Source organism: Onychostoma macrolepis, chromosome 07, assembly GCF_012432095.1.
Source record: "Onychostoma macrolepis isolate SWU-2019 chromosome 07, ASM1243209v1, whole genome shotgun sequence".
Taxonomy (NCBI): Eukaryota; Metazoa; Chordata; class Actinopteri; order Cypriniformes; family Cyprinidae; genus Onychostoma; species Onychostoma macrolepis.
In genome coordinates, this window is record NC_081161.1 from 1,793,223 (window position 1) to 1,818,285 (window position 25,063).

At 37.3% G+C, this 25,063-nt stretch overlaps 1 protein-coding gene across 1 annotated transcript; it reads right to left on the bottom strand.

Moving 5' to 3' along the window:
* Positions 1-57: 57 nt before the first annotated feature.
* On the bottom strand, positions 58-11,562 carry btr12 (bloodthirsty-related gene family, member 12). Its single transcript, XM_058782877.1, has 7 exons — positions 11,498-11,562; positions 8,442-9,070; positions 7,152-7,247; positions 3,269-3,502; positions 3,046-3,193; positions 2,919-2,945; positions 58-1,727 (listed from the first exon to the last, which is right to left on the bottom strand). Exons 1-7 carry the CDS (start codon positions 11,502-11,504, stop codon positions 1,183-1,185), a joined length of 1,686 nt encoding a protein of 561 aa, XP_058638860.1. The 5' UTR covers positions 11,505-11,562; the 3' UTR covers positions 58-1,182.
* Positions 11,563-25,063: the final 13,501 nt, after the last annotated feature.

The following is a 25,063-nucleotide window of genomic DNA, read 5'->3' on the forward strand; positions in this document are numbered from 1 at the left end:
TTAGCAGTTATGCCTAGCTATTAGCCTATATATTAATTCATGACATGGAACGACAAGTTAATATTATGAATTTTATTCAAAAGTTCTGAAAAGAAACTCATTAAAAACCTGTATCCAAACATTATGATACCCTGGATATAAAAATTAACACAGTAAATATATAGGTGGTCTGCTCTATACAGTTCATTCATTTCCATTTAGCTTATTGTCATATCACACATACACATTCAGCTCATATCATAACATTTTATCAATGAGCAAAACAAATTTAAATGTATGAATGATTGAGTTAAAGTGTGGATTTTAGCAAGTTGTTACAATTCTATACTTTGATTCACAAGTTAAAAAATGGTGAAACTTTAATTTAGCATCATGTTAACAGTCACAGAGTTAATGTGAACCAAAGTGCACAACCGTTCAAAAGTTTGGTGTCAATAAATTCAAATACTTTTTCATTGCATTTCAAACATGAACAAAATGTAAAATTCAAATATATAGGAATCATCCAATAGGAACAAATTGGGGAAAGGAAAGCAACAGACAAATCAGATCAAAAAATAGTTGTCAATAACTTTATATGCTCACCAAGGCTGCATTTATTTGATCAAAAATACAGTAAAACAGCAATATAGTGAAAAAATTGTTACAATTTAAAATATGTTGTCTGTGTTAATATACTGTAAAATATGTATTGTTGTGATCAAAGCTGCATTTTCAGCGTCATTACTCGAGTCTTCAGTGCCACATGATAATTCAGAAATCATTCTAATATGCTGATTTGCTGCTCAAGAAACATTTCTGATTATTATCAATGTTGATACAATATAAATGTAAAAAAGAATAGCATTTATTTAAAACAACATTATACATTGCTTTACTGTCACTTTTGATCAGTTGAATGCATCCTTGCTGAATAAGACTTAATTTCTTTCTTATTGACCCCAAACGTTTTAACGGTAGTGTATATGTGTTTCAAAACTGTCTGCTTCCTTTTTTTATATATTAAAACGCATAGTCTTTGTACATTAGATGCATGCCAGTTCTCTTATTGTGTTTTAAGATTTACAGAGAGAATTCTTGTGAAAAAGTGTGGGGTTTGTCAAGAATCCAATTGGGAAGTCTTCAGTGTTGTAACAGTCTTTTAGAAACTCATGAAAAATACATTGGAGTGAGTTTGCCGTCTCAGCTGTGTTTAACAGCAGTGATGACCAGCGCTCCAGGGTTCTTTCCGTCCTGGTTGATGCAAGGGCTGAAAATGGGGTAAATACTCTCAGTGAACGCATCGGTGAACGTGTAGAGATGAGAGCGTGTCTTCACATCATAGAAGGACACCTGGCCAGCTTCGTAGTCCAGAAAGATGCCGAGCTTCTGAGGCAGTGTGGTGAGATGCAGAGGAACTCTGTTGCCAGTAAGAGCTTTCACTTCTCCGTTTTTCAGCCATAAACACCAGAAGCCTCCTTCTGGACTCAGGCGGATCTCTCCTTTGCGTCGTACTGACCCGCGGGACACTCCTACGGTCCAAGCGGTCTTGTGTCCCACATCCACTTCCCAGTAGTGTCTGCCGGAGGAAAGGCCCTCGCGCGCCAGGACGAACAGCGCTGGGTTGAAGCGCCGCGGCGTGTCCGAATGCGTGGAGCTCTTCCGCTGCTCTTCATAGCGCACATGCCGGCCGTCCTCGGACAGACAGAGTTCACGCTGAGCTGTGGCAGGATCCAAGATCACCTCACCTAGAGAGGAGACCGAGATCAATTATGTTCCTCACTGGTAAATGTAAAAAAATATATAAATGAGTGAGTTAATTATTCTTTTAACCAATTCAACTGTTCAACAATACTGATTCATTCAGAAACAAAACACAGCTGCAGCGTTGCTCTGATGGTACACTGAAAATAAATGTACTTTGAAACAGTTTGCTTGTAAATTTCACAAATAATTTCTAAGAAGTAACACACTCAATTAAAGTACTCCAGTAATACTAGATTGATTTACAACTTCAAAATTAATCATGTAGATTTTTATCATTTGTATGACTGACAAAGCAAAAATAGACAATAAATTAGACAACACTCTGGCTGAAATGCAAGTCAATCAAAATGAACATTTTATTGAACTATGGTTTTAAAAAATGAAAAAAAGTTGTGTTGCTCTTGAGATATTACTTAATTCATCATCAGCCAATTTTATTATGGTTTTGAATATAATTCCTTTTAGGCATAAAATAATCTGTATTTAATTTTGAATCAAGTTTGTCCATATGTCCAAGTCTTTTGTGGCTGTTGAGATTTCCCTTTAAGGACAGAATACTATAGTAGTGGCCAATTGCTTTTTACACTAAAATTGTATTGGCTGTATTAAACAAAACTGAATTAACTATATGTGAGAGTGTGATTTACCTTTCCTTTTTGCTCAGTAAAATTGAAACCGTTACTTTTTAAAGAGATTTAAAATCATGATGACCTGTGAAATATGTCATTTTCTGAGATCTGCTTGTTAATGAGTGGTTCTTATTGTGCTGTTATGTGGTTGATAAGGATTTTTATTGTTATTTTGCAGATATTGGTGGTTGCTGTCTGGCCCAAGTTTGATATTCAGGTTTGGTTCAGTAGCATATTCCTCAAAATCATGGTGAAGTATACAAATGAAAAACAGTTACTTAATCACTACAGTTACTTCACACTGGTTTTGTCATAAATCAGCGTAATACTTTATAATGCAGGCAATGAACTCAAGTCTGCCCTCTAGAGGAACAGATTGACTTGCAGTGTGAACACTGATCTAAAAATAACTTTGTGTCTCTCATATCTTCATCAATATGATAAAATATTCATTCAGCTGAAAAAGATTGAAACGTTATAATGATCCGTTGCAGTGTTCAGACGGCTGTGTTAGTCACTAATACTTATATCAATAGCACTTACTTGCATAGTTTTGCAGCTTCCTGAGTTCTGAAAGGAAAATAAACACTTCATGAAGGTTACGCAGATCGTGTAAATTAGCATTTTGATTTAAGGAAAGTGTAGGGAAAGGCTGGAGACGGTTCTTCACCTTTCCCATAAAGCCGTTTGACCTCGTGTTGGAATTTGTCCACCAGAGAGCAGACAGACTTCCTGATGGTGCTGAGATACAGATCCGTGTTCACGTACACCAATGACCAATCAGACGGCTCCGGGGGAGGAGGAAGGGATGGCAGAAACTGCAAGGGAAACATTAGGTTTAATAAAGCTCAGATGCAGACACTACTAGTTCACTGGAAACTTTGAATGCTGACCTGTAGAAAGAGCACCCTGTCTTGTGTCTGAGCGAGCGCGTCCAGCTCGCTGCTCCTCTTCCTCAGGGTGTTGAGCTCGTGCTCCAGGCCGCTGGCCAGATCTTTGGCCTGCTGCTCCGCTTGTTTCTGTCGTGTGGTGATGAGCTCCAGCAGCTCGGCCTGAGACTGTTCCAGCAGCCGCTGCAGCTCCGCGTAAACCGCCCAGCTCTCCTCAATCTCCTTCTGACTGCTGTCCTGAATACAGAGAGGACGCCTGGCTTTACACACTCCACCTGTCTATCATACACCATACACTAATACAGCTCACCTGTGACTGACATGATGCTGCTCTCAAATCCAGTGTTGGGGGTAAAGCATTACAATAAACACGAGTTACGTAATCAGATTACTTTTTCTTTAAAGTAACTAGTAAAGTAACGCATAACTTTTTAATTTAGAAGGAAATATCCAAGTTACTGTTTCAAATAAGTAATGCCAGTTACTTTGTTTCCCATGTATTAATGCTGCCTTCACGTGCTATCGGAATTATCGTAAATACGAGTTTCCTAATCGGAAATTGGACGTGAATGGCCTCTCAAGTCGTATTTAGTACTGGGAAATTCGGAAATAATTTTGATACCTGAGTTTCCGAGTTGGGCGGGTCATAAACTTTAAACATGGTGGAGGGAACAACCATTGCTGCTGTCAGTGCTGTTCTCACAACAACTACATCCCTTTGTCTTGTCGCTAAAGTAGTGTATTTATAGGCTAGATATGAATGATCATGCGAAGCATATTGTATGTTTTATAAGCAGTGAAATACCGTATTGACCTGAATATAAGACAATGTTTTTTTCTTGGAAATACATCTGAAAAAACGCAGTCGTCTTATATTCGGGGTCTAGACTTTGCCATGTCAATAATACACCCACAACAATAGGTGGCGCCAAACACGCATAAATCGAGTGTGCCATGAAATATGTAATGTAATGTGTGTCGTAAAGATCGCGAGTGAAAACAAAAGAAAAAGAAAAGCTTACAGCGGCACGAGTCGTGACTGTCATGTTAGCCTGATGGGACCAAACTTCCTCTGTAAGTGATTTTAAAACATAAGACAGTACCCAGAATTGAAAGCTACAATAAGATTTCACTTCTACTGTTTATAACATTTTGGTAGGCTACTATGAGATGGATAGCCTAAAATGTTATGTAATTCAGATGGGCTACCTGTTATTTTTATGGTATATCAAAAAGTGTATATTTTTAAATGTCATTGTTGGTACATTTTACCAGTATTTACCATACTTTCAAAACAAAAATTAAAATAGGAAAAATATGCAATATGAAAATAAGATTTGGTTTTCAAAAAGCCTTTTTCCAAAAGGTACATCTGGAAAAAGGGGGGTCGTCTTATATTTGGGTCAATATGGTAAGCATGTATTTGACCGAAATTCCAGAATTGTCAACGAACTGCAAGTATAGCGCGGTGAAAGTTTATATGACTGTCAATCAATGAGATGCTACATTTTATTCTTTCCGACATTAAAGTACTTGAATACGACTTCATAATTGGAAAATAGGAAATTTGACGTGAAGGCAGCATAACTGACAGCTCTGGTGTTGCCATGTTGAGAGAAATCGGGAGTAAATGCAGAGCGTTGTGTGTGAACATGATCTTGTTCTAGACTAAATGTCAACATGCATTTACTCATCTCGCCTGCACAAAAACAGATTCAGTGTTCCTCAAAATTAATAAAAACAGTCAAATGCAAGCTTAGAATATTATACAAACCTGCAATAATTAAATATGTTAAATAAGACAAATATCATTTATGTATTTAATCCCATTTTATTAACCAATGTCTTTCCTGCTGACATTCATTTGTACAATTCAGCCATACTAAGCAAAAATGACACATTTGTGTTTGATTTTTGTTTTTGCTGAATAATGTTGAACTTTCTTCTCCTGCGTCATATTCTTCATGCAGTTTGTTTGAGCAGCGTCCTCTACTGTAAAGACGTGAATTTACATTTCCTTCAGCCTGAGCCGTATTCGTTTCACTTTTGGTGTGAAAGGTATTTTACATTATTAAAATAACTTTTTTTATATATTAAAAACAAACAAGCAAGCCCTGCCCAGATTTAAAAAGCAACTCAAAAGTAATGTAACACACTATTTTACATTAAAAGTAACTAAGTAATGTAATTACTTACTTTTTTAGGGAGTAATGCAATATTGCAATGTATTACTTTTAAAAGTAACTTTCCCCAACACTGCTCAAATCTCATTCACAAACAGATATTCCTTGGTGAAAACGTGTTGTGCCCGGTTTGACTTCAGTGATGCTGAGGTCATATCAAAAACAAAACCTATACTCTTGCAAACCTGCAATAATTAAATATGTTTCAAAATACAAATGCACTTTATGGAATTACAAAATGCACTTTATGGAATCTCACTTTATTTACCAATGTTTTCTTTGCCCAAAACTCAGTCCGATCCTAAACATCCCATACAGCATCACTATCGTGCTACAGGTGATATTTGCGGGATCATGATGGTAACTACGATTTTGAGACCATCATGGATCAGATTTTTCAATTTTTTTCTTTTCTGAAAATGCACAGAACATTTCCAGGACAGAGAACAGAGAAGGTCGTGACAAAGACATGCAGCGTAACTCATGAGATCGCATGTTAACATGAGCATGCAGAATATCAGCCCGAGTGTTTTGACAGGACAGACCGGTTGAACCGCTTAAACTCGCTGAAGAACTGTGTTGATTCAAACACTTCACCGCCGTTCAGCTCATCTGCCATCACACCGCACATCTATACCTGCTCCGACATCTTTATCTCTGTCTACAGTAATTACTGTAATCATGAAGCATTAATGAGTCTAATATGAGTTATTTTTGCCTGTATTCTCTTTGTTTCCCTCCACCCTCTATGTAATTGGATCCTCTTTGTATTTTTAAATATGACTCACGATGACCCTGTGCTCTATTTACAGTTATTGAACAGCCAAAAACACTGGCACATTAACCTTGCATGTCATTGACACAAACCTGAATCCGATCTCACAGGAAGGATAAAATATCACAGATGGAAATGTTCCACTTTTGGAGGTATTTGTCAATACTGATGTCATATATGTCACAAACGTCAGCTCTGCCTGTTTCCACTTTAAGACAAATATACATCCTGTAACTCAAGTTATATATTCATTTCCAGACCAAAACAAAAGGTTTTTCTGTTTCCTTTAAGCCTGCATTGCTTGTGTTGTTCAGCATTTGAAGGAACATGCTCTCAGTTAAAGAGGGGTGTGACAGCATGGGCAAATATTTGCAGTGCTCTTACTGGTTTTGTCAGATGAAACAAGGTAGAGGCAGCTTTCACCCTGGGTCTGTCCTGGGACTTTTCAAGTTGTTTTTGATTCCTGGATATTTTTTATAAATGATTTTAACATAATTGAGATAACAAAGAGCACTTGAATACCAGTTTGTCCCTGATTCTGCCTTAGTTATGTAGGTTTTTTATGATTATTGATAACTATCAAATTGTTTGTGACATATTGTTTATGTGTTGTTTTGTCATAATAAATATAGCTCCAAGCAGCAATTACAGTTTGCAATTTATCATCCATTATGATTTGCTGATGCGTTACAGATTAAAAACAGTTAGTTGCTTTTGATTAGCATTGTGCTAAGATTTTCTGAAGTTTGAAGACATGTAAAGGTAGCTTTTTAGCAAAAATCCAAATGGCAGAAATTTAGACCACCAAGTAATATGCAAAATACATTCAAGAACACGTCATTCCTAATAGAGCTGAGCAAAGAAAAATGATCAAAGATTGCTCAGCCTTTCCGAGAAAAGAACCATCACAAAGAATAAATGGACTCACTTTGAGGACTTTGATGGACTGCTTGATCTCCTCAAGTTTCTTTTCTCGCTCCTTGATCAGATGTTTCAGTTCTGACCTTTTCTTTCCCAGCTGACTCTGTGAACCAAACAATAAGATCCAGAAATCACATTTCCTGAAGCTCCCAAAATGCATTTCAGGGATTATGCGGCAGGTCAGTTTGACCCATTTTGATTTTTGAGTTGTCTGAAGTACTTTCTTTGATGTGTTTTGCTATGTCTGTTTCTCAACTATGCTATGAGAGTGTTTATCATTCACATTCATGCACCTTAAGAAACTTATATTGCATTAAATGCATGATTTATTTTTTTAGGGAATCGAACCCAATGCCATGCGCTACAGTTTGAGCTACAAGACAACATTTATATATACACTTTTGTGGGGAAAAAAGTTCTAGAAATACACTTTAGGGTTGTAGTGATAGACGATAAAATCGTGCATCGACGAAGGTCAGAGATATCGCCTGTGGCTGATACCGTTGACGATAGCAAGATTATTATTATTATTGTCAGGCTAGTAATACTAATTAATATTAGGGCTTATTTGATGTTATTTTTTTCTCGAATTTTTACAGTGTTGCGTGTTATAACCAATCACACACTATTATGTTGAGTTTATGAACGCAGCGGCCAATCAGAGGCGTTCAGATGGTTCATCGCTGAAACAGCTGAGTTTTTTTGTTCAGCGCTCGCTGACTGAATTCAGCTCTCTCGCGAATTCTCTCATCATAAACAACAAAGTGCAGATGTACGTGTGATGTAAGTATAAGAGATAGATAAGAGAAAAGAGATAATGTTCTTTGATAATGCACATGTTCTTTGCTCGTTTTCTGTAGCTGCTGTTTAAATAACTGAGGAAATGTAAGCATTATAATTAGTAACTTGTTACCAATAGTGTTTATATTAAACTGTTATCATGTTAAATACAAATTCAGTCATATTAAAAACACAAGGCTGCATTTAGTCTTACACTGGAGTTCGTTCACTTTCCAGCAATGAAACTAAGTAAATACATAAATAAATTAGCACAATAATATTGTGCATCAGCGATCTCGCAGGCTGACGATAGAACAATATGACAACTGAGCATATCACCCAACACTAAAGCACTTTTATTTATCATATGTTCTCATGTTTTTACAGTTGAATATTAATATTTTTGTTGTTGTTATTTTTCATACTTTGTCTTTTGGAGAGTTGTATTGAATCCAATCACGTTCAGTACCATAAAGAACATACCCATTTTTAATGTAATACAAGCGTTAAAACTCACCGTTTTTTTCTTCCACTCTCGTTCGGTGGAGACAACATCATGGCCTTTATGCGAGGACTCTGCGCACTCCTTACACACGCACACGTGTTCGTTTCGGCAGTAGGCGTCCAGGAGGCGTTTGTGTGTCTTGCACATCTTGTCCTCCAGGTTGTGTATGGGCTCCACCAGCTTGTGCGAGCTCATCGCCTTCCCCTTCTTATGGTGCCGCAGGTGAGCTTCGCAAAACGAACCCAGGCAGCTCAGACACGACTTCATGGCCTTCATCTTCCGGCCGATGCAGGCATCGCAGGGCACTTCTCCTGCTTTAGCGAAGTCTCCCCAGTCGTCGTCTTTCTGTGGGGAATTGGCAAACTCGACGTTGGCCCGGTCGACCGAGGACATCGTGGACAGACCCTGGAACTGTTCGGCGATCTCGGCCAGCACGCAGTTGACGCTGAGCTCTGGTTTTCTGGAGAAGGTTTTCTTGCACATGGGGCACAGGAACTTCTTACTGTGATTCCAGAAGCCCTGCAGACAGGCCTTACAGAAAGTGTGGCCGCAGGGAGTGGAGACGGGCTCGACGAAGACCTCCAGACAGATAGAGCAGGAGAACTGCTCCTCTGACAGGATTCGCCCCGGAGACTGCGGGCCTGCCAATGTTTGAGGGAGAAAGAGATGTGATTAGATTAGAGGTAGAAAAAGTGGAAGACATATGAGCAGGAAGAAGGAAGGTTGTGGTTTCAAGAAACAGTTTGTGCAGTTCTGTCTTACTACACACGAGGGTTGTTAACATGCACTAATTTTCATCATTTGGAATGAATTAACTCCAATTTTGAAGTGTAATTGCCATTTTTGTTGACGTACATGTCAGTTAAAAAGTCAAGCTTTTTAAGATGTACAATGTTAGTAAAAATGCATCACAGCACTGCACATTTGCAATTGAGGGATAATTGGATTCAAGTGTTTACATGCTTATTTTTTTCCTATTGATTGGATTATTGCAGGTCTATATCTTATCCCTTTCATTTAATTTGATCATTTGGAATTGCTCAGTCCAATCGATTGAGGTGTTTACAAGGCTTTTCAGTCCATTTGAGCCATTAATCTGATTACTAACGGTTTACTTGGATGTATGTAAGCAGCTACTCAGATGCATGTGCTTTCCCATCACTAGAAATGCATGCTTTTAGTTGATTGCATACATATGCAAATTCAGGCCTTGCCTTGGATTTTGAAACTAGCAAACAAAATAAATTCAGGCTACTTTTCATTTGTGTATCATTAGTTATGTTTCCATCCAAATACAATTTGTGGGAAAAAATTGAATATTGGATAAAACATTTGTGAATAAAGCAATGTTTCCATCCAGTGCGTTCAAGAGAACAGTATATTTACTCACGCAAAGTATCCATGATAAAAGTATAAAGATTTTATGCACATCTTGGGGCTTTCACCCAGTGCTTTTTTTTTTTAATGTAATACCCCAAAATTTGCTTAAAATTGAATGGAAAAATAGCTGTTAAATCAAAGACTTTCAGGTCCCTCCTGCTATTCAAAGGACTTTCGGGAACACCCACCACTGAACAAGAATCCAAGACTAAACAATAACAGATACTGAAAAAATAGCATATCCTAATAACATTCACAAAAACAAACAACAACATAAATGACACTGAATGGTGAATAAAGCGAATCTCTCCAGGTGAATCTGAAGGTATCAGCACATAATGAAAGGCCTGGCATTAAATCGGGAGTGTTAGCGTAGGTGTTAAGCGTGTGGGCTGTTAACACAAAGGTCACATGTTCAGTTTCAGGTGAAGGTGGCCCATTATCTGAAGAGTTACTCGAGCTCTCGGGCGCTTTTGTGTTCTTGAGAAAATCACTTCAGCTTTCAGATTGTGAGAAGATTTTTTTGTAAATTGCTGTGTTGGAATAAAGACTGAATCAAAGTGGAGGTTCACTGAAGATAGTCTAGATTGGAAGGGAAAACACAACATTTAAGAGACAGCCATTGAAGTTTTTTTTTTTTTGAGACTGATGTTAACTGAAGTGCTACTAATCAAGGCTCTCAACCTTTGTTTCCAGCACTTGGCCTGACAAAAGTCCCTTTTGATGAGACTTGCCTACTGAAATGTTTCAAACATTCCCTTCGCACAACAAATTTGTAAGTTCATAGGTAGTGAAAAATATTAAAGCTTTCAAAAAAGAATTAAAGATTGTATAATGAACAAAACTGCAACAGGTTGACAATCCCAATGCATCCGTCCTGATTCACCAGCCATGGTCACTAACAGCAGTAAGTGAGACACCAGATTTACAGCTTATATAAGCTCAGAGTCACAGTTTCTTATCAGATGTGTGAAGGACGTGCAAACAGCACAACGCAGACGTCACCATGTCATCTCAGGAATGCTGTACAACAGGCTTTTCTTTGACTTCGACAGTATTCAAATCCAAACAACTGTCTGTTCCTGTCTACTGTTTTACTTGCGTCCAAATAAATACAAAAACTCAAACTTTTGACATACTTAAGTACATCTTTATATCTTTGTAAACTAAAATGTTAATTCATTTCATGTATTTTTAATATATTTGTAATTACAAGTTGTGCAATGATGTTGCAATTAAGTACATTAAAAATATTAATTTAATATTGCATAACACTACAGTTAAAACCATAATAAAGTACTTTACATGTGCTTTAGTATGTTAGTCATTAAAACAGTCAACATTAAAATAAGCCTACTTCTTTAAAGCATGTTTGTTGAAAAACATTCTCAGCAAAGTGTCTCTAAATACACTTAAGTGGCCTTTTATTTCACTAATATTGTTTGCCAATACATTTTTAATAATTCACTGAAAGTGCACATTCGATTTTATGTATTTTTATTTTAAGGGCAGTGCATGTACTTCATCCAAATAAGCAACAAACACTAACAGCAGAATCACAGAGTAGCTACCTGCTTTGATTTGCGTCATGTTTGTCAGAAACAACCCCGGTTCAGTTGGTCATTTAACATAGAATGATAAACCGAGAAGAGACTTTGTGCAGGTTGAATAAACTGATTGTGACTTACACTGCATGATGAAGGCTCTTCTCGTAGTTTCCTTGAAAGTCCTCCTGGCCTGTGAAGGGTGTGTGAGAATAAAACCGGTTCTCACGCTCTTTCTCCGGTCTCTGTTTGCTGTGGGTGTGTCTTCAGACACCTGTGACCGGAGCTTCGGTGACTCAAATAAAGCATGTTTTTAAATTCAGGTTTTGTTTTTTAAAAAGTCAGCTTTGATGAACTCTGTAATCACAGAACAGTTTGTCTCTGTTCTAGTCAAAGTCACTATATGATTATTGCTTATTGCCACTGTATGGTTATAGTGATTAAATGATGTGTTGTGTAATGATGCAAGATTATTTTATTATTGTAGGCTGAAGTTCATGCAGAGTATAAATGGTTTGCACATTTGCCCATAGTGACGTAAATTAGTACCACAAGCAACAAGTTTCTCTTTTATTGCACCTTACTGTGTGTGGAATTTCACAGAATCCCACTTGGCCCCAAAAGCTGTTCTGCTGGCTGAAAGATATTTTAATGGCTGCTCTTTTCAAAGTCTAATTAGAAATCCGACAGAATACATACTGTGATATACAGTGTAACAACTGTCCCTCGCTGACCAGCTTGGCTTACTTCAAGAGTACAGGTGCATATGTGGGTTTGTTAGTGCTGTAGCACAATGCAGTACATACACCGATAACAGCAGTGTTCGAAAATTCCCATTTCCTGTTTGAGCCACTCCCCATAGTCATTGATTTAAATGGTCAGTCGTATATATATATATATAAAACATTGCAATGCATATCTGTTTTTAATGTCAAATGTTAAGGCTGTAAATAAAATCACAGTAATATTATTACCCTTTAATATTTTTTTCTATGTGAATATACTGTAAAATGTAATTTATTGCCGTGATCAAAGCTGAATTTTTAGCATCATTATAAAAATAAAGTGTAATTGAATGCACTAAAAATACTTAAATACAAGCAAGTACATTTTTAGCGCATTCTCACTTTGTTGTGCTAAATAAAATTGTAAATGTTATACACTATATATACACTAGTTAAAATTATATTTCTACTTCAGTACTATTTCAGTGCAATTGCAAAAGTATACTAAACACCACTGATATTAAAATTGATATACATTATACTACCACAAAAAATACAGATTTTAATAGTGCATTTCTTGAAAAAGTGTGCTTTGAAGGATTTAAAAAATAGTTAAATGTTAGTACACTTTTATATAGTTATCCTAAGATTAAATTAAATTGATTTTATTTAAATATATTAATGTTAAAATTGTAAGTTAATTTTCCCAACTGTGCAACTTAAGTACATTTATTACTAATACACTAATTAGCACTAACACTTAAATTGATTAAGTGTTTTATAATTGCATTGCTTAAAAGTGTGCTATGATCGCTTTACATGACATTTTTTTTGGATTGTTATACATACTATCACTAAGTTTCATTTGGATTTTCATGAAAAGTGCAGTAAATAATGTATTACTTGTAAAACCATGTAGGTCACTGTGCTTAGGCTACTATAAATGCACTAATAGCACATGATTTGATTATCCATATGTGTTTAGATGTGTACCAAAATTCACAATTTAACAGTAAGTATACTTTTAGCATAAAGTATTTGAAGTGCTTTTGTTATGTGGAAAATAAATGCTACTAATGACATAGTAATAGTGCATTTGATTGTACTATTTAAAGACACCATAAACATGCAGTTAATTGTGTCATATAAAGGGAATGTTAACATAATTACAATACATTTGAAATGAATTATTTAATCTATGTAAATATGTGGGCAATATATTATAAATATATTTTGTATATATTTATTATATATTTTATATTTTAAATAATTAATAAGTGTATGTTCTATGTTTAAAGTGGTATATTTTAAAGTGTATGAAATATGGTTTCAATTGTGCTACAAGTGGTAACGAACTACATTTTTGTTTTTATACAGAATGTGTAAAAGTACAGTCAAAAGTACAGAATTGATCTGAAATATAAATCTTTTGTAACATTATAAATGTCTTTACTCTCACTTCTGATCAATTTAATGCATCATCACAAAATAAAAGTACTTATTTCTTGACCCCAAACGTTTGAACAGCATTGTACATATACTGCACACAAATCTATTGAGATTAAAGTATATATTTTATTTTTTTATTTGTATCAGATACAATCCCAGTTGTTGTTGTTTTTCCCCAGATGTTCCTGACAGTCTTGAGGGTGAGGAGGATTTTTACCTTCATCACACCAGAGGAGGGCAGCACTCCGCTAGCTCTGTTCCTGTCACAGCATTGCCGCAATCCTGTAAATGTTTTAGTGCCCTGACATTACACACACATACACCTGACCCGTGCTCAAACACATCCTCATCTGGAGTCATCCGAGTTAGTTCTGACACGTGTTCACAGATGCTGATGGACAAATACAGCCCTGCTAGGCGTGAATGATATTGTGAAGATGTGAACATGAACAGAGGAGCTCTGAAATACATGTCTGACAGATGTTTCATAAACATAACTCCACATCTGATCCTCTTTTCGCCTCATCAGCCATGTTTTATTCCAATTTCCATTTACCTAAAAGTCTTTCTCACTCTTCTGTCCATGTGTTCAGTGCCTCAATCACTGTGTTCCCTCTCATGGTTATTATTAGAAGCTCTGTTCTCTCTCTTATTTTCTCCCTCTGTCTCTCCTCCCCCGCGTAACAGCACTTTACGCCGCTGCTGCAATCGTGCACACACACACACACACACACACATTTTCTTCCCCTCAGATCCTGTGTCGATGTATTCTTTAGGTGTACACTTACACACACAACCCATTATGTCACCCCCTTTCACTCCCACCCACTCACTATGAGCCCAGAAAAGAACATACAGCCCAGATTTCTCATGACATCATATTGAGTCACACAGATGCTTTAAACTGCACAGAAATCCTGCAGGTAAAAGAGGGATTCCTAACATAATACGGACAAAAAGCTGTCTTCTGATTTATTACGAAACCTCGAGGCTCAGTCGGGTTCTTTTCAGCCCAATCTTATGAGAAAACCTAATTGTTTCACGAGGTGGTGATTTCACATGAATTTGTAAAATGTTAATTTTATAAAAATGCAAGCATGAAAGTCCAACCCTAAACATTACAGTCAGGAAGATGTAGGCTGATCGCACAAATGAGTTTGTATGCATTCACATGAATCGGCCATCAGGTCGCCTCCCTGACAGCACACGTACATCACAGAGACGGCAATTTGACGTCTGCATTTACATCTGCAAGACATTTTTGTGTGTGTGTGTGTGTGTTTGCAATGCGTCTATAGGACATTTCCTATGAGATGTCGAATAGATGTTATATCTTTAAGATGTTTATGATTTAGAATGTATGTAAAACTGGCATCTTAAAGACGTCTGTCAGATGTTTGTACACAGCAGATGCTTTCCAGAACAAGAGGTGTTTAACAGCCATCTGGCAGACGTATGTGTGGGATCTGGGCAGCGTACCTCATGCAAGCACAAACGCTTGTCCATCACGCTGCAGTTACTCCGGGTCAAGGTTTGGCTGGTTAGCTTGGTCGGGTTAACTCTAACAAGGGGACAAAAAGCATCTTTCTTCATTGATAGGCCAACCTCATGAGAACTTGAGAGAGCATAACCACAATATGTTTTTTATTAATTTTATTAATTTTTAATGTTGATGGATTTAAAAAAAAAAAAAAATAGCAATCATAGCAAACTGTACAAATGACATTGTTCAAACGATTTTGTTCATTTAAACAAAATCATGTTTAAACGAATGACCACTTATGCCTCATCTTCTTTCAGCCCACTGACGGTCAGGATTAATGGTGCTTTCATGCTCACCTTCTATTGTCCCCAAGTTTTTTTTTTTTTTTTGTTTGTTTTGTTTTGGGGTTTTTTTTTGTTTGTACTTTGCCTGAAATAGGGTTAACGTAAGCTCAAGATATTTATTAAACTGTATTTTTGGTAACACTTTACAATAAGGTTCATTAGTTAACTACATTAGTTAACATTAACTAATAATGAACTGCACTTATACAGCGTTTATTAATCTTTGTTAATGTTAATTTCAACATTTAATAATACATTATTAAAATCTTGTTAACATTAGGTACTGCACTGTGAACTAACATGAACTAACAATGAACATCTGTATTTTTATTAACTAACGTTAGCGAAGATTAGTAAATACAGTAACAAATGTATTGCTCGTGGTTAGTTCATGTTAGTTAATACATTAACTAATGTTTAACTAATGAACCTTATTGTAAAGTGTTACCGTATTTTTAAATGCACAATTTATACTATTTTGTTGTTGGGGGCATTAAACGTAATTAAACTGAACTGATAAACTCATCTACTCACCAATCGCTTTTTCAGCCTTGCAGTGTTTACAATCACGCTCTTGCAAACTACTGTAAAATGTTTTTAACTAAAGACTTACAGAGTTGTCAGAAGTTTAATGGTGGTGATAACAAGTGACTATAGTGTACTCTGTTGGTAAACTATATTTTGCCTTTTACTTGTGAGGCTTTCAACATCGTGTCAATTTATGATGATTATCATGATGAACAAAAACATGTAAGAATCATAAACCTTTGGTCACAGAGCAGGTAGAGCTGGGTAGTAACTGATTACAAGTAATTTGGGTTATGCAATCAGATTCCAAAAATCAAGTACTCATAATTAGAGTATATTATATTTTATAATGCTCATAATCAGATTACATTTACTTTTTTATGGATTGCATGATTACATATTATTCACACAATGGCAGTAAATAATTTCTAATTTATTCTCCCTAATTCTTCCTTTCTTAAAATCCTACTGTTTCATACCATTTAGCTTTGTCTGTATTCACAATATAGAATGGTAATGTAAATGTCATGTAAATTAATTCATGATTGAATTCATTATTAGCTTTTTATCAGCTCACAAACCCACTGCAGTTCTTACATTAAGCCCAGTTTGGAAAACCTGGTTTAATGTAATGTTTAATATTTCTCATTGCTTTTTTATATCAGTATGGTATGTTTAAAAAAAAAAAAAGTTAGATAAAATGTAGTCTAAAAGTAATTTAAAAAGTAGTCAGAATACATACCTAAAATGAGTATCCTAGGTTATATTACTAACTACAGTTTCCATCATGTAATCTGTAATAACTAAATGGACACTTAGTAAGCAATCGACCCAGCTCTGTCTAGACGTCACCCACAAGCTGAGTTTCCATCACCCTGTTTTTACACACTTTTTGAAGTATTGCATAAGAAACGAGTGATGGAAATGCCAAATTTCGGAAGAAAATCCCTTAATTTGCAAAAATATTTATTCGAAAGAAAATGCCTTAATTTGCAAAAAAAGTTCACATGCTCGCTTGAGGTGATTTTTGACTTGTGTGAAAAACAGTAAATGCAAATAACTGGAGATAAAAAGTAAATTCCTCCATGCGCATCAAAAAAGTTGTGTGATTTGCGAGATGGCATAGCATAACCTGACTAACCCAACGTGATCTCATGATAATTCATATGCATTTTACGTAAAATGTGGTTCTATAAAACATACAATGACTTGCGTTTTTACAGGCACTAAAACTTACAATACTGATGTATTTTCAGCATTTAAACGTACAAAACTGACGTATTGACGACACCTAAAAATGAATCCTTATGAATATTGAAATCGCGGCATTAACTTTATTATTGTTGTTGTTTTTAGTTATCATATCAATGACCTTGTTTTCAATTGCATTATTAAATTGTTTACTCGTTTACTTAATATGAAATGATAACATTTTGTTCTGTTCTGTGTGATTTCTGCTTGCAGCTCGTTTCCAAGAATACATAATGTTAAACAAGACTTTGCTTTAAACCCTTAAAATCAATAACATTTCTGCAATTGTTTAACCTTGACAATTGAACTATAATATACACCAAAAACACAACATAATTACGAAATGAAACAATTATATTCGTGCGCTGTTCGTAAACAGCAAGGCCCGCGCTGACTGACACGCTCCTTACAAATTCAAATGTTGCCGCTTCAAACCACATTCGTCACAGATTGCATCATGCTGTATTTCTGGTGAGGTGTGTTTGTTTGAATGATGTGGGCACCTTCATGAGTTCAAAGAGTGGATCAGGAAAATAATCTGGATAATATTTTCAGTGATTAACAATTTAAATTCTGCTCTGCACCTTTAAATTCTCTCTCTGACATTTCTGCAATAAATAAATGATTGTAATTGCAATTATTTGTCTGTCATGTTTTTCTTATACTATAAAGAAATAGGTATGTTTAGGTTTAGAGGTAGGAGTGGGATTAGAGACTAAAACATATTTCAAATGCTATATTGTTATTAAAATAGTCATTTTCCTGCATATTTCGGTCAATTGCATTTTATATTCGCTATAAAATGGGTAGGTTTAGGTTTGGGGGGGTCTAAAAATCTAAATCGCTTATTGATAAAATGATAAAAAAAATGCATAGATACAAATATCTTAATGATATAAAAGATACATAAATATTTTATGTTTTTTTAGCTAAAAATACATAGTGATTTGTACGTTTTAAAAAATTAAATACATCTAAATTGTACGTTTTAGCATCAATAAAAACTTACAAAAATGTTCGTTTTGTGCTTGGAAATGTTACGTATTAATACCTATGTATTAGACCAGGCTGACTAACCAGACTGATCTCATTGCACAGCATCTGGAATGTCGTTACGGTTATTCTGAAATGCAATGAAATGTTGGGTGGAAACAGTGCTTATTAGTTTTGGGCACAAGTTAAATTTGCAACGTTGAATAGAAACCCAGCAATTGAGATGAATGGAAAGCTGTTTTTTTAGGCCTTATAATGAAAGCTTGATTCCAAATCGAGGTCATTATCACGTCTGTCTGCATTTTTCTCACTGTCACTGATCACTGGGCAGTTCTCCACCACAGATTGATGTGCTAATCTTACCATATTTTACCTTTCAAACAGCTTGTCTCAGTCTGTTGACGCTGTGCTGTCTCTTCACATCACTGGTGCACGTTGTACGAGAGCAGCTCTGGGGATGTTTCTGAGCAGAGTGTGATACGGTGTTACGGCACGTTTAATTTCCGTGTGATAGCCTTAAGGGCCATCTGGAGGGGTCTCATGGCTCATTTTATTGCATCATCGTTTTCATGAATGTTTTTCCCTTTAGTGCACTACTACGTTTTAACTGAAGCTGCACTCCACCAATATCCACTTAAGACTGTTTTCAAAGGGCTTAAATCTAGTTTTTGAATGAATTGTGTGTTTAAATTCTGGAGAATCACCGGTTTCATTTGTTTACAGTTGTCAGCGTCCAGGAAAGTGTAACCGCTCTGTTTATACCCAGCTTCCTAGGTGTTGCGCATCAGTTTCCATACTGTTACCCAGCAGTGTTCTGTCTCTTCCCACGTGCTACTTTTGGGAGATTACACAGAGACCCGAGGCGGCTGCTGATGGGCTCCTGCACTCTAGAGACAGCAGCTAATGAAGCTGAAGTCTATACTCATCAGCCGTGAAGCCAAACAGACTGACTCAGGGGACAGAGAGACGGAAACAAACCTCCTCTGGGAATAACTGCACGAACTGGGAGGATGTTTTCCTTCAACACTGATCTTGGACCAACTTCCCCTGTTTGGATCACACAGGTAACTGATATAGGGAACAAAACGCTGTCCTCGGATCAGTAGGAAAAAAATGCACAGATGGGAGATGACGGAGGGGAACATTTTAGCGCAAGGACGTCATAAGATGGATTAATGAGGTCAGCGTTCCAACGTGTGAGTGCCATGGGTAATAAATGTATTATTTTTACAGCCACCTTAATTATCCATAGTTGGCACTTTACACAAGGTCTTCAAAAGTCATATTTTTGTTCATTTTTTAGAGTCAGCAAAAGGTGTTTCACCTTCAGACAATGCTGTTTTTACACCTTACTAGGAAGTTGACAATTTAAAGCAAAAAGTGGGAAACTGGGAAAAGAGTGGGCAAATGGGTTACAATGTCAAAGCCTGAGAACAACTGGGTCCCTGATTCGAGTTAAGTTTGCTCCATTTCCCCCTCAATCCCTGCGTTTGACTGGCCATGTTACCCTACATAGGAGAAGCAGTTTGGAGAATGGCTAGAGAAGCAATAACAAGATTAACTTGTCTTTACTCTACTCTGTATCATGGATCCAATGATGTGTCTTTCTAAGTTCCCCAATCTTAAGGACTGTTCAATGTTTGACAGGGGAGACTTAATGCAATCAGAGTAGCAAATTCATTCTTTGCCACTAGGTGTCACTTTTGGAGCGGTAAAAATAGCTGTTTCCCTGGTAATGCTGTACACAAAGCAGCACTTTTTATCAGGCATTACAGGCATGATGAAATGGAAATGAAATTGACCAGTCGGACGCAAAGGAGGGGTTTGGAAAAATGAATCGTTGAGCGAATCGTTTGGGAGTCGTTGAGGTCAAAATAAATGCATGCAATGAAAGGGTTTTTTGAACTTACCTGCATGTCAAGCTGTTATTGGGGACTCCCAAAACCAAAATATGACCCTTTCATAACCCATAATAGGGGCACTTTAAGGGTAGGGTTAAAGCAGACAAATGATCGTACAAGAAGAACACAAAACAACCATGGCTGAGGTTTTTCTTAAGCAAGTTGCAGCAAGTTTTAATTGTGCAGAGTTAAAATAACAGAGGGCTGTTTGAGTGCTGTATCTCTCACTCCTCCACACATAGAGTACAATAGTTTAAAACAGAAAATACAGGGTTCTGCACCTCCAAAAGATGATTTGTCACAAGCATTTCCACATTTCTTCTCTAGGACACACAGAAAAAGCAGTAACATGCTGTAAACCCCAACATTTACAATCCGCACCTTCGCAGCACCTCAATGTGAACCAGAGTTATAAAAAAAAACTAAACGATGGATTCTCAGTCGAATTCAAACAGGACTAACGAGGGCAGATTACAGTGTGACTGACATCTATCTTGTTCGATCTGATGTTCAGCCCAGTGAGTGAAGAATACAAGCAATAAGACAGAGAATGATGCAACCTGGCTTTGTTTAAAGAGGTTAGCAGATAAGCAAGGCTGGGTTCGGGATGCATTTGATGGCGATTCTTGACTTCGGTGGATTCCCTGCAGTGGATGCGGAGGTCAGTCAGTGTCTCCGGCACTTGGAGATGCTCCCGTCTCTCATAGCATCGCCGTTATTGCTAAAGGTTCCAGCAGATTTCAAGAAAACGTCTCCCCTACGATCCCTTCTCTAACCCTCAGCTGGCTGGAAAGGTTTAGACACATGCAAAATGTGGCTGTAGTACTACGCGCTCAATGAATGGCGAGGTTCTTTTCTCGGTGAGCCAAATTCTATCACGCCTCATTTCTGAGCCCTTAACCGGATTAGCTTGCAATGAAGGGCGAGAAGGAGAAAGCAGACAGCTGAAGAATTGGAACAAGACCGATGTCAATCACTCAAGTGCAGGATAGAATCAAAGCTGTTGAATGGAACCGAGAAATATCGTGTTTTAGATATACAGTTGCATGCTTTCGATATACAGGACCCTATTCATTTTGTCTCTATGTCGAATAATATTATGTTCTAGTTGTAGTACAGTATCTATGACATCAGTATGGACCACAGCTGCTCCGTCATATATTCCATCAAACTCTAAAACGGGCTTCGAAATCCCAGCGTAGTTGACATGCCATACGAGAGAGATTAAGGATTGAAAAGCCTTCAGGGGAAGCAGAATGAGGCCATGCTTAAAATGGGCCATAAAAAACGACAGAGGGACAAATGAAAGCGTTCTTGTGGGTACAAAGAGTTAATGAGAGGTAGAAACAAAAGGAAAAACCAACGTGGTTGGAGTCGAATTCGTTTTTTTTAACTCTTTTTTTTGCATTTTGCCATAAATGGCGCAGCAGAATTTTGACTATGTAAATTGGCCCATTGGGTTAGGAAGGTAACTTTCATACAAAGCTGAGCCTTAGCAAAGAGATTTTCTCCTTTAAATAGAAAAAGAGGTTACATTCCAATAATAATTAATAGAGCATTAATTAGTTTGAGACATGAGACTGAAGCGTAGATAGAGGCCTGGCTTTTCAGAGCAGGTCAGTGTGCCACATGCAGATTTTAATGCGAGGAAAAGTGTGAATGCCCGGAAGTTGTGCACTGGGGATTTGGAGTTACTATTCATGGCGAATAATCTTGTGCGTCTTTGTTTCCTCCTCACATCTTACACGTGCTTCTCTTGTCTGATCTCTCCAGCGTCTTTAAATCTGTGGTTGTGTGTCGAGAAGCGCAGTCAGTCAATACTGTGTATGCGCCTCGGCTCACGTTACCACTGCTGCAACACGATAGCGTATCCTGATCCTGTCCGATGACTGGCTAAACTGATCGATGATTTCATTTCAGTGGCCAGTGGCACTCGCTCTACGTACTATTCTGATCAGATGTCACAGGGAGAACGGGATCGATTGCAAGGACGAGGGCAAAGTTTCTTGCCAACGATTGCATTGCATTTAGACATCTATTCATTGGCTGCAGCTTTTATCCTTCTTTGTAGACACTTTTTGAAGCAGTGCATCCTGTTGTCTTCCAGGTCCTCTTGGCTCTTGTCTTTTGTTTCTTTGTGTTGACCACAGGTGCATCAATAATTCAGGTTGGTAAGGAAATCGCATACCTTTTAGGTTAAGGTTATTTTGACTAGAACAGGCGGTAGGCGCTTGTCTGGACTACTCAATCGTGCTAATGTTTGTAAGTTGTCACCATTTTGACATCACCCTGGGAGTCAAGTCCCGGCTGACGCACGGTTTCCATCAACTGAAACCGAACCAAACCTGAGATTTAGTCCCATGCTACACTCAAAACCACAGAAAGAAACGGAAAGAAGAGACAAGAGAAGACGTGAGGTGGACGTGTGCACTGTGCTTCTCTGAAGCGGCTGTCATATGCTGTGCTTACTCTATGTGTGAAAGAAGAAGATTTTTTTTTCTCAGAATGGCTTCTCATATGGGACAGAGATAAAGCGGGGAAGTTAAAGAGGACTTTTTTGGGGGGTTCGGGAGGGGGGGTAGATATGTGGCTTTAGGAGCAGCAGAGGGGAGACTAGATACGTTTCATGCTCGATTAAGTTATGCTTCTCTCTCTTTCTCTTGCTTTCTACCCCTCCTCACATTTTCTTCCTAAAGCATGTGTAAGATGTCCTAATTGTTCAAGTGTATCTACTTCTTCTTCTTTTGAAAGCGTCTGAACTGGTTCTGGATGGCGAGGGCTGCTTTCTCCGTCTCCGGGGCTTCCAGGTCGATATCGATCTCTTCCTCCTGCTCAGGTTTTCCTGCAGAGTCAGATGCTTTCTCTAGAACACAATGACCAAACCATCGCGTGAATCGACTCATCAGAAAACCCTTGTGAAAAAGAAGTAAACTTTAGCATGCTTTCAGCATAGTAAGAGTACTTACTATGGAAATAATATACTTAGGTTCTACTTAAGTGCATTCAATATAAATTTAAACAATAATAAACTTTTCATTAAGTATATTTGTAATCACGCTTTTTTAATGATGAAGTTGCAATTTAGTATATTTCAAATGTATTCACTTTTAAAATCTAATATTGAATAACACGCTACTGTTCAAATTAAAAGTCCTTACTAGTATTAGAAGTATGCTGCAAGTACCTTAGTACTTCAACACAAAAATAATCTTTAACACACACCTGCAAGTGCAGTATTTATTTATTTGTTTAAATGCACTTTAAATCGTTGAAGTGCACACTCAGAGCAGTTAAGCATGCTTCTTTTTCACAAAGGCACAAATGACACTATTGTACATTTTAACACAAGTGCCTATGCAAAACTGGCTGTAATGATGCTGTGGTGTTTGTGAACGGATGGTAGGTGGTTTACTCTCTGAACCCCACTAATAATCACTGGGTAATTAAAAAGTAAATAGAGTCTAAATTACAGCTGGAATGCACAATGCCAGAGTGTGTAACACAGCGTCCCAGTGTTTCGCTGTGAAAGTGAGAGACGAGTGGAGAGGCAGACAGACCTTTGTTGTCTGTGGCGGACGTTTGGCTGCTGTTGGCCTCCCCTGTGTGTCCACGCTGGAGGGCAGAGAGACAGAGAGAGAAGGTCAGACACACGCCGGCCATTTACTGTCTGCTTTGGGCAACACGCGCTTGTTTGAGATCAAAACTGCGAACGCTCCCAAGTTGCCCTTTTGCTCAATAGTGCTGTAGGTCCTGCGAAACATTTTTACATAAAATCAATAACTTGATTGCAAACCAGGCCTGCGGAGGATGTTTAAAGGGATAGTTCACCCTCTGTCATCATTTATTCACCCTTATGTCACTTTAAACCCATGTGACTGAAGCTGCTCTTTTCCATACAACAAAAGCATGCAATGACCAGAGAATGATAAAGCACCGTAATAGTAGGATTCAGTGGATGCACGGCCCGTACAATCCTATAAAGCTGTGCTTCACTGACAGTGTAACGCTGCTCAGTCCTCCTGAGAGGCTCCTAATTATGAGTTTGACATAATTACGACACAAATGCGTTGAAAGTAATTTTGTTCGGAATGAAATGAACTCAAACTTTCATATTTTCATTTTTTATTTTTCACTTCCTGACAAACACAGAAAGCGCTTTTTTATCACTAATGCAACATAATGAAGAGTAAAGGATGCATATTTGGTGTTTAATTGAGGCTTTTTCTGTGTGTTTTTCCAAAATCAATCTGCTAAATGCAACTATAAAGCATGAAGATATTATAAACATTAACATGCATCTCTGTAAAGCTGCTTTGAAACAAGGTGTATTGTGAAAAGCGCTGATTGACTTGACTAGTATTTTGTCACTTTCATGGGAAATAATGAGGTTTAGCTGCATAAACCAGCTAAATGAGTAGTGTTTCTGGTAATCTTTATGGCTATTCTTATTTAACAGTACACAGAATGTGTATCCCCTTGACACCCTTAAAAGACCACTGACCACCACCGCTTGTGCACTGTAGTCAATTTTACAGATATATAAGAACATATAGCTTTGTGTGACGAACAAGACAATTTAACTCTGTAAATAACTTTAATTTCAGTCTCTTTATTACACAAAGTTATCGTATGCTTCAAAAGACTTGGAATATAGCCCTAACCCTGGTCACTGTGTGCCTTCACTCTATATAAAAACAAAATAATAATAATACTTTTTGCGTGAACATGCTAAACATCCTCTTACAAAATGAACTGCTGTGTTATTGAAATCAATGCAGTAAAAAGTGCAGTTCTGCGTTGTACACTGATGCCTTACTGCTCAATAATAAACTGTACTGCAGTGCTTGCACGGCTTTTAAATTCTAGTACATAAGTACTTGTAGTCTGCTGTGTAACTGCAGTACAGTCATTTGCCTCCCCCATAATCTAACTGCAGTTCACTACAGTGCAAATACTGTAGGACTGTGTCGTGCATTTGTGATACATTTATGACGTGTACTACATTTGCAGTTCAGGGCAGTATTTACAACCAAAGT

Excerpts from the sequence above, each read along its gene's own strand:
- btr12 (XM_058782877.1), bottom strand. Across the intron at positions 7,248-8,441 it reads GAGAGTGGAAGAAAAAAACG|AGTCAGCTGGGAAAGAAAAG; the intron begins GTGAGTTTTAAC and ends TTTGGTTCACAG. Across the intron at positions 3,503-7,151 it reads AGTCCATCAAAGTCCTCAAA|GACAGCAGTCAGAAGGAGAT; the intron begins GTGAGTCCATTT and ends CTCTGTATTCAG.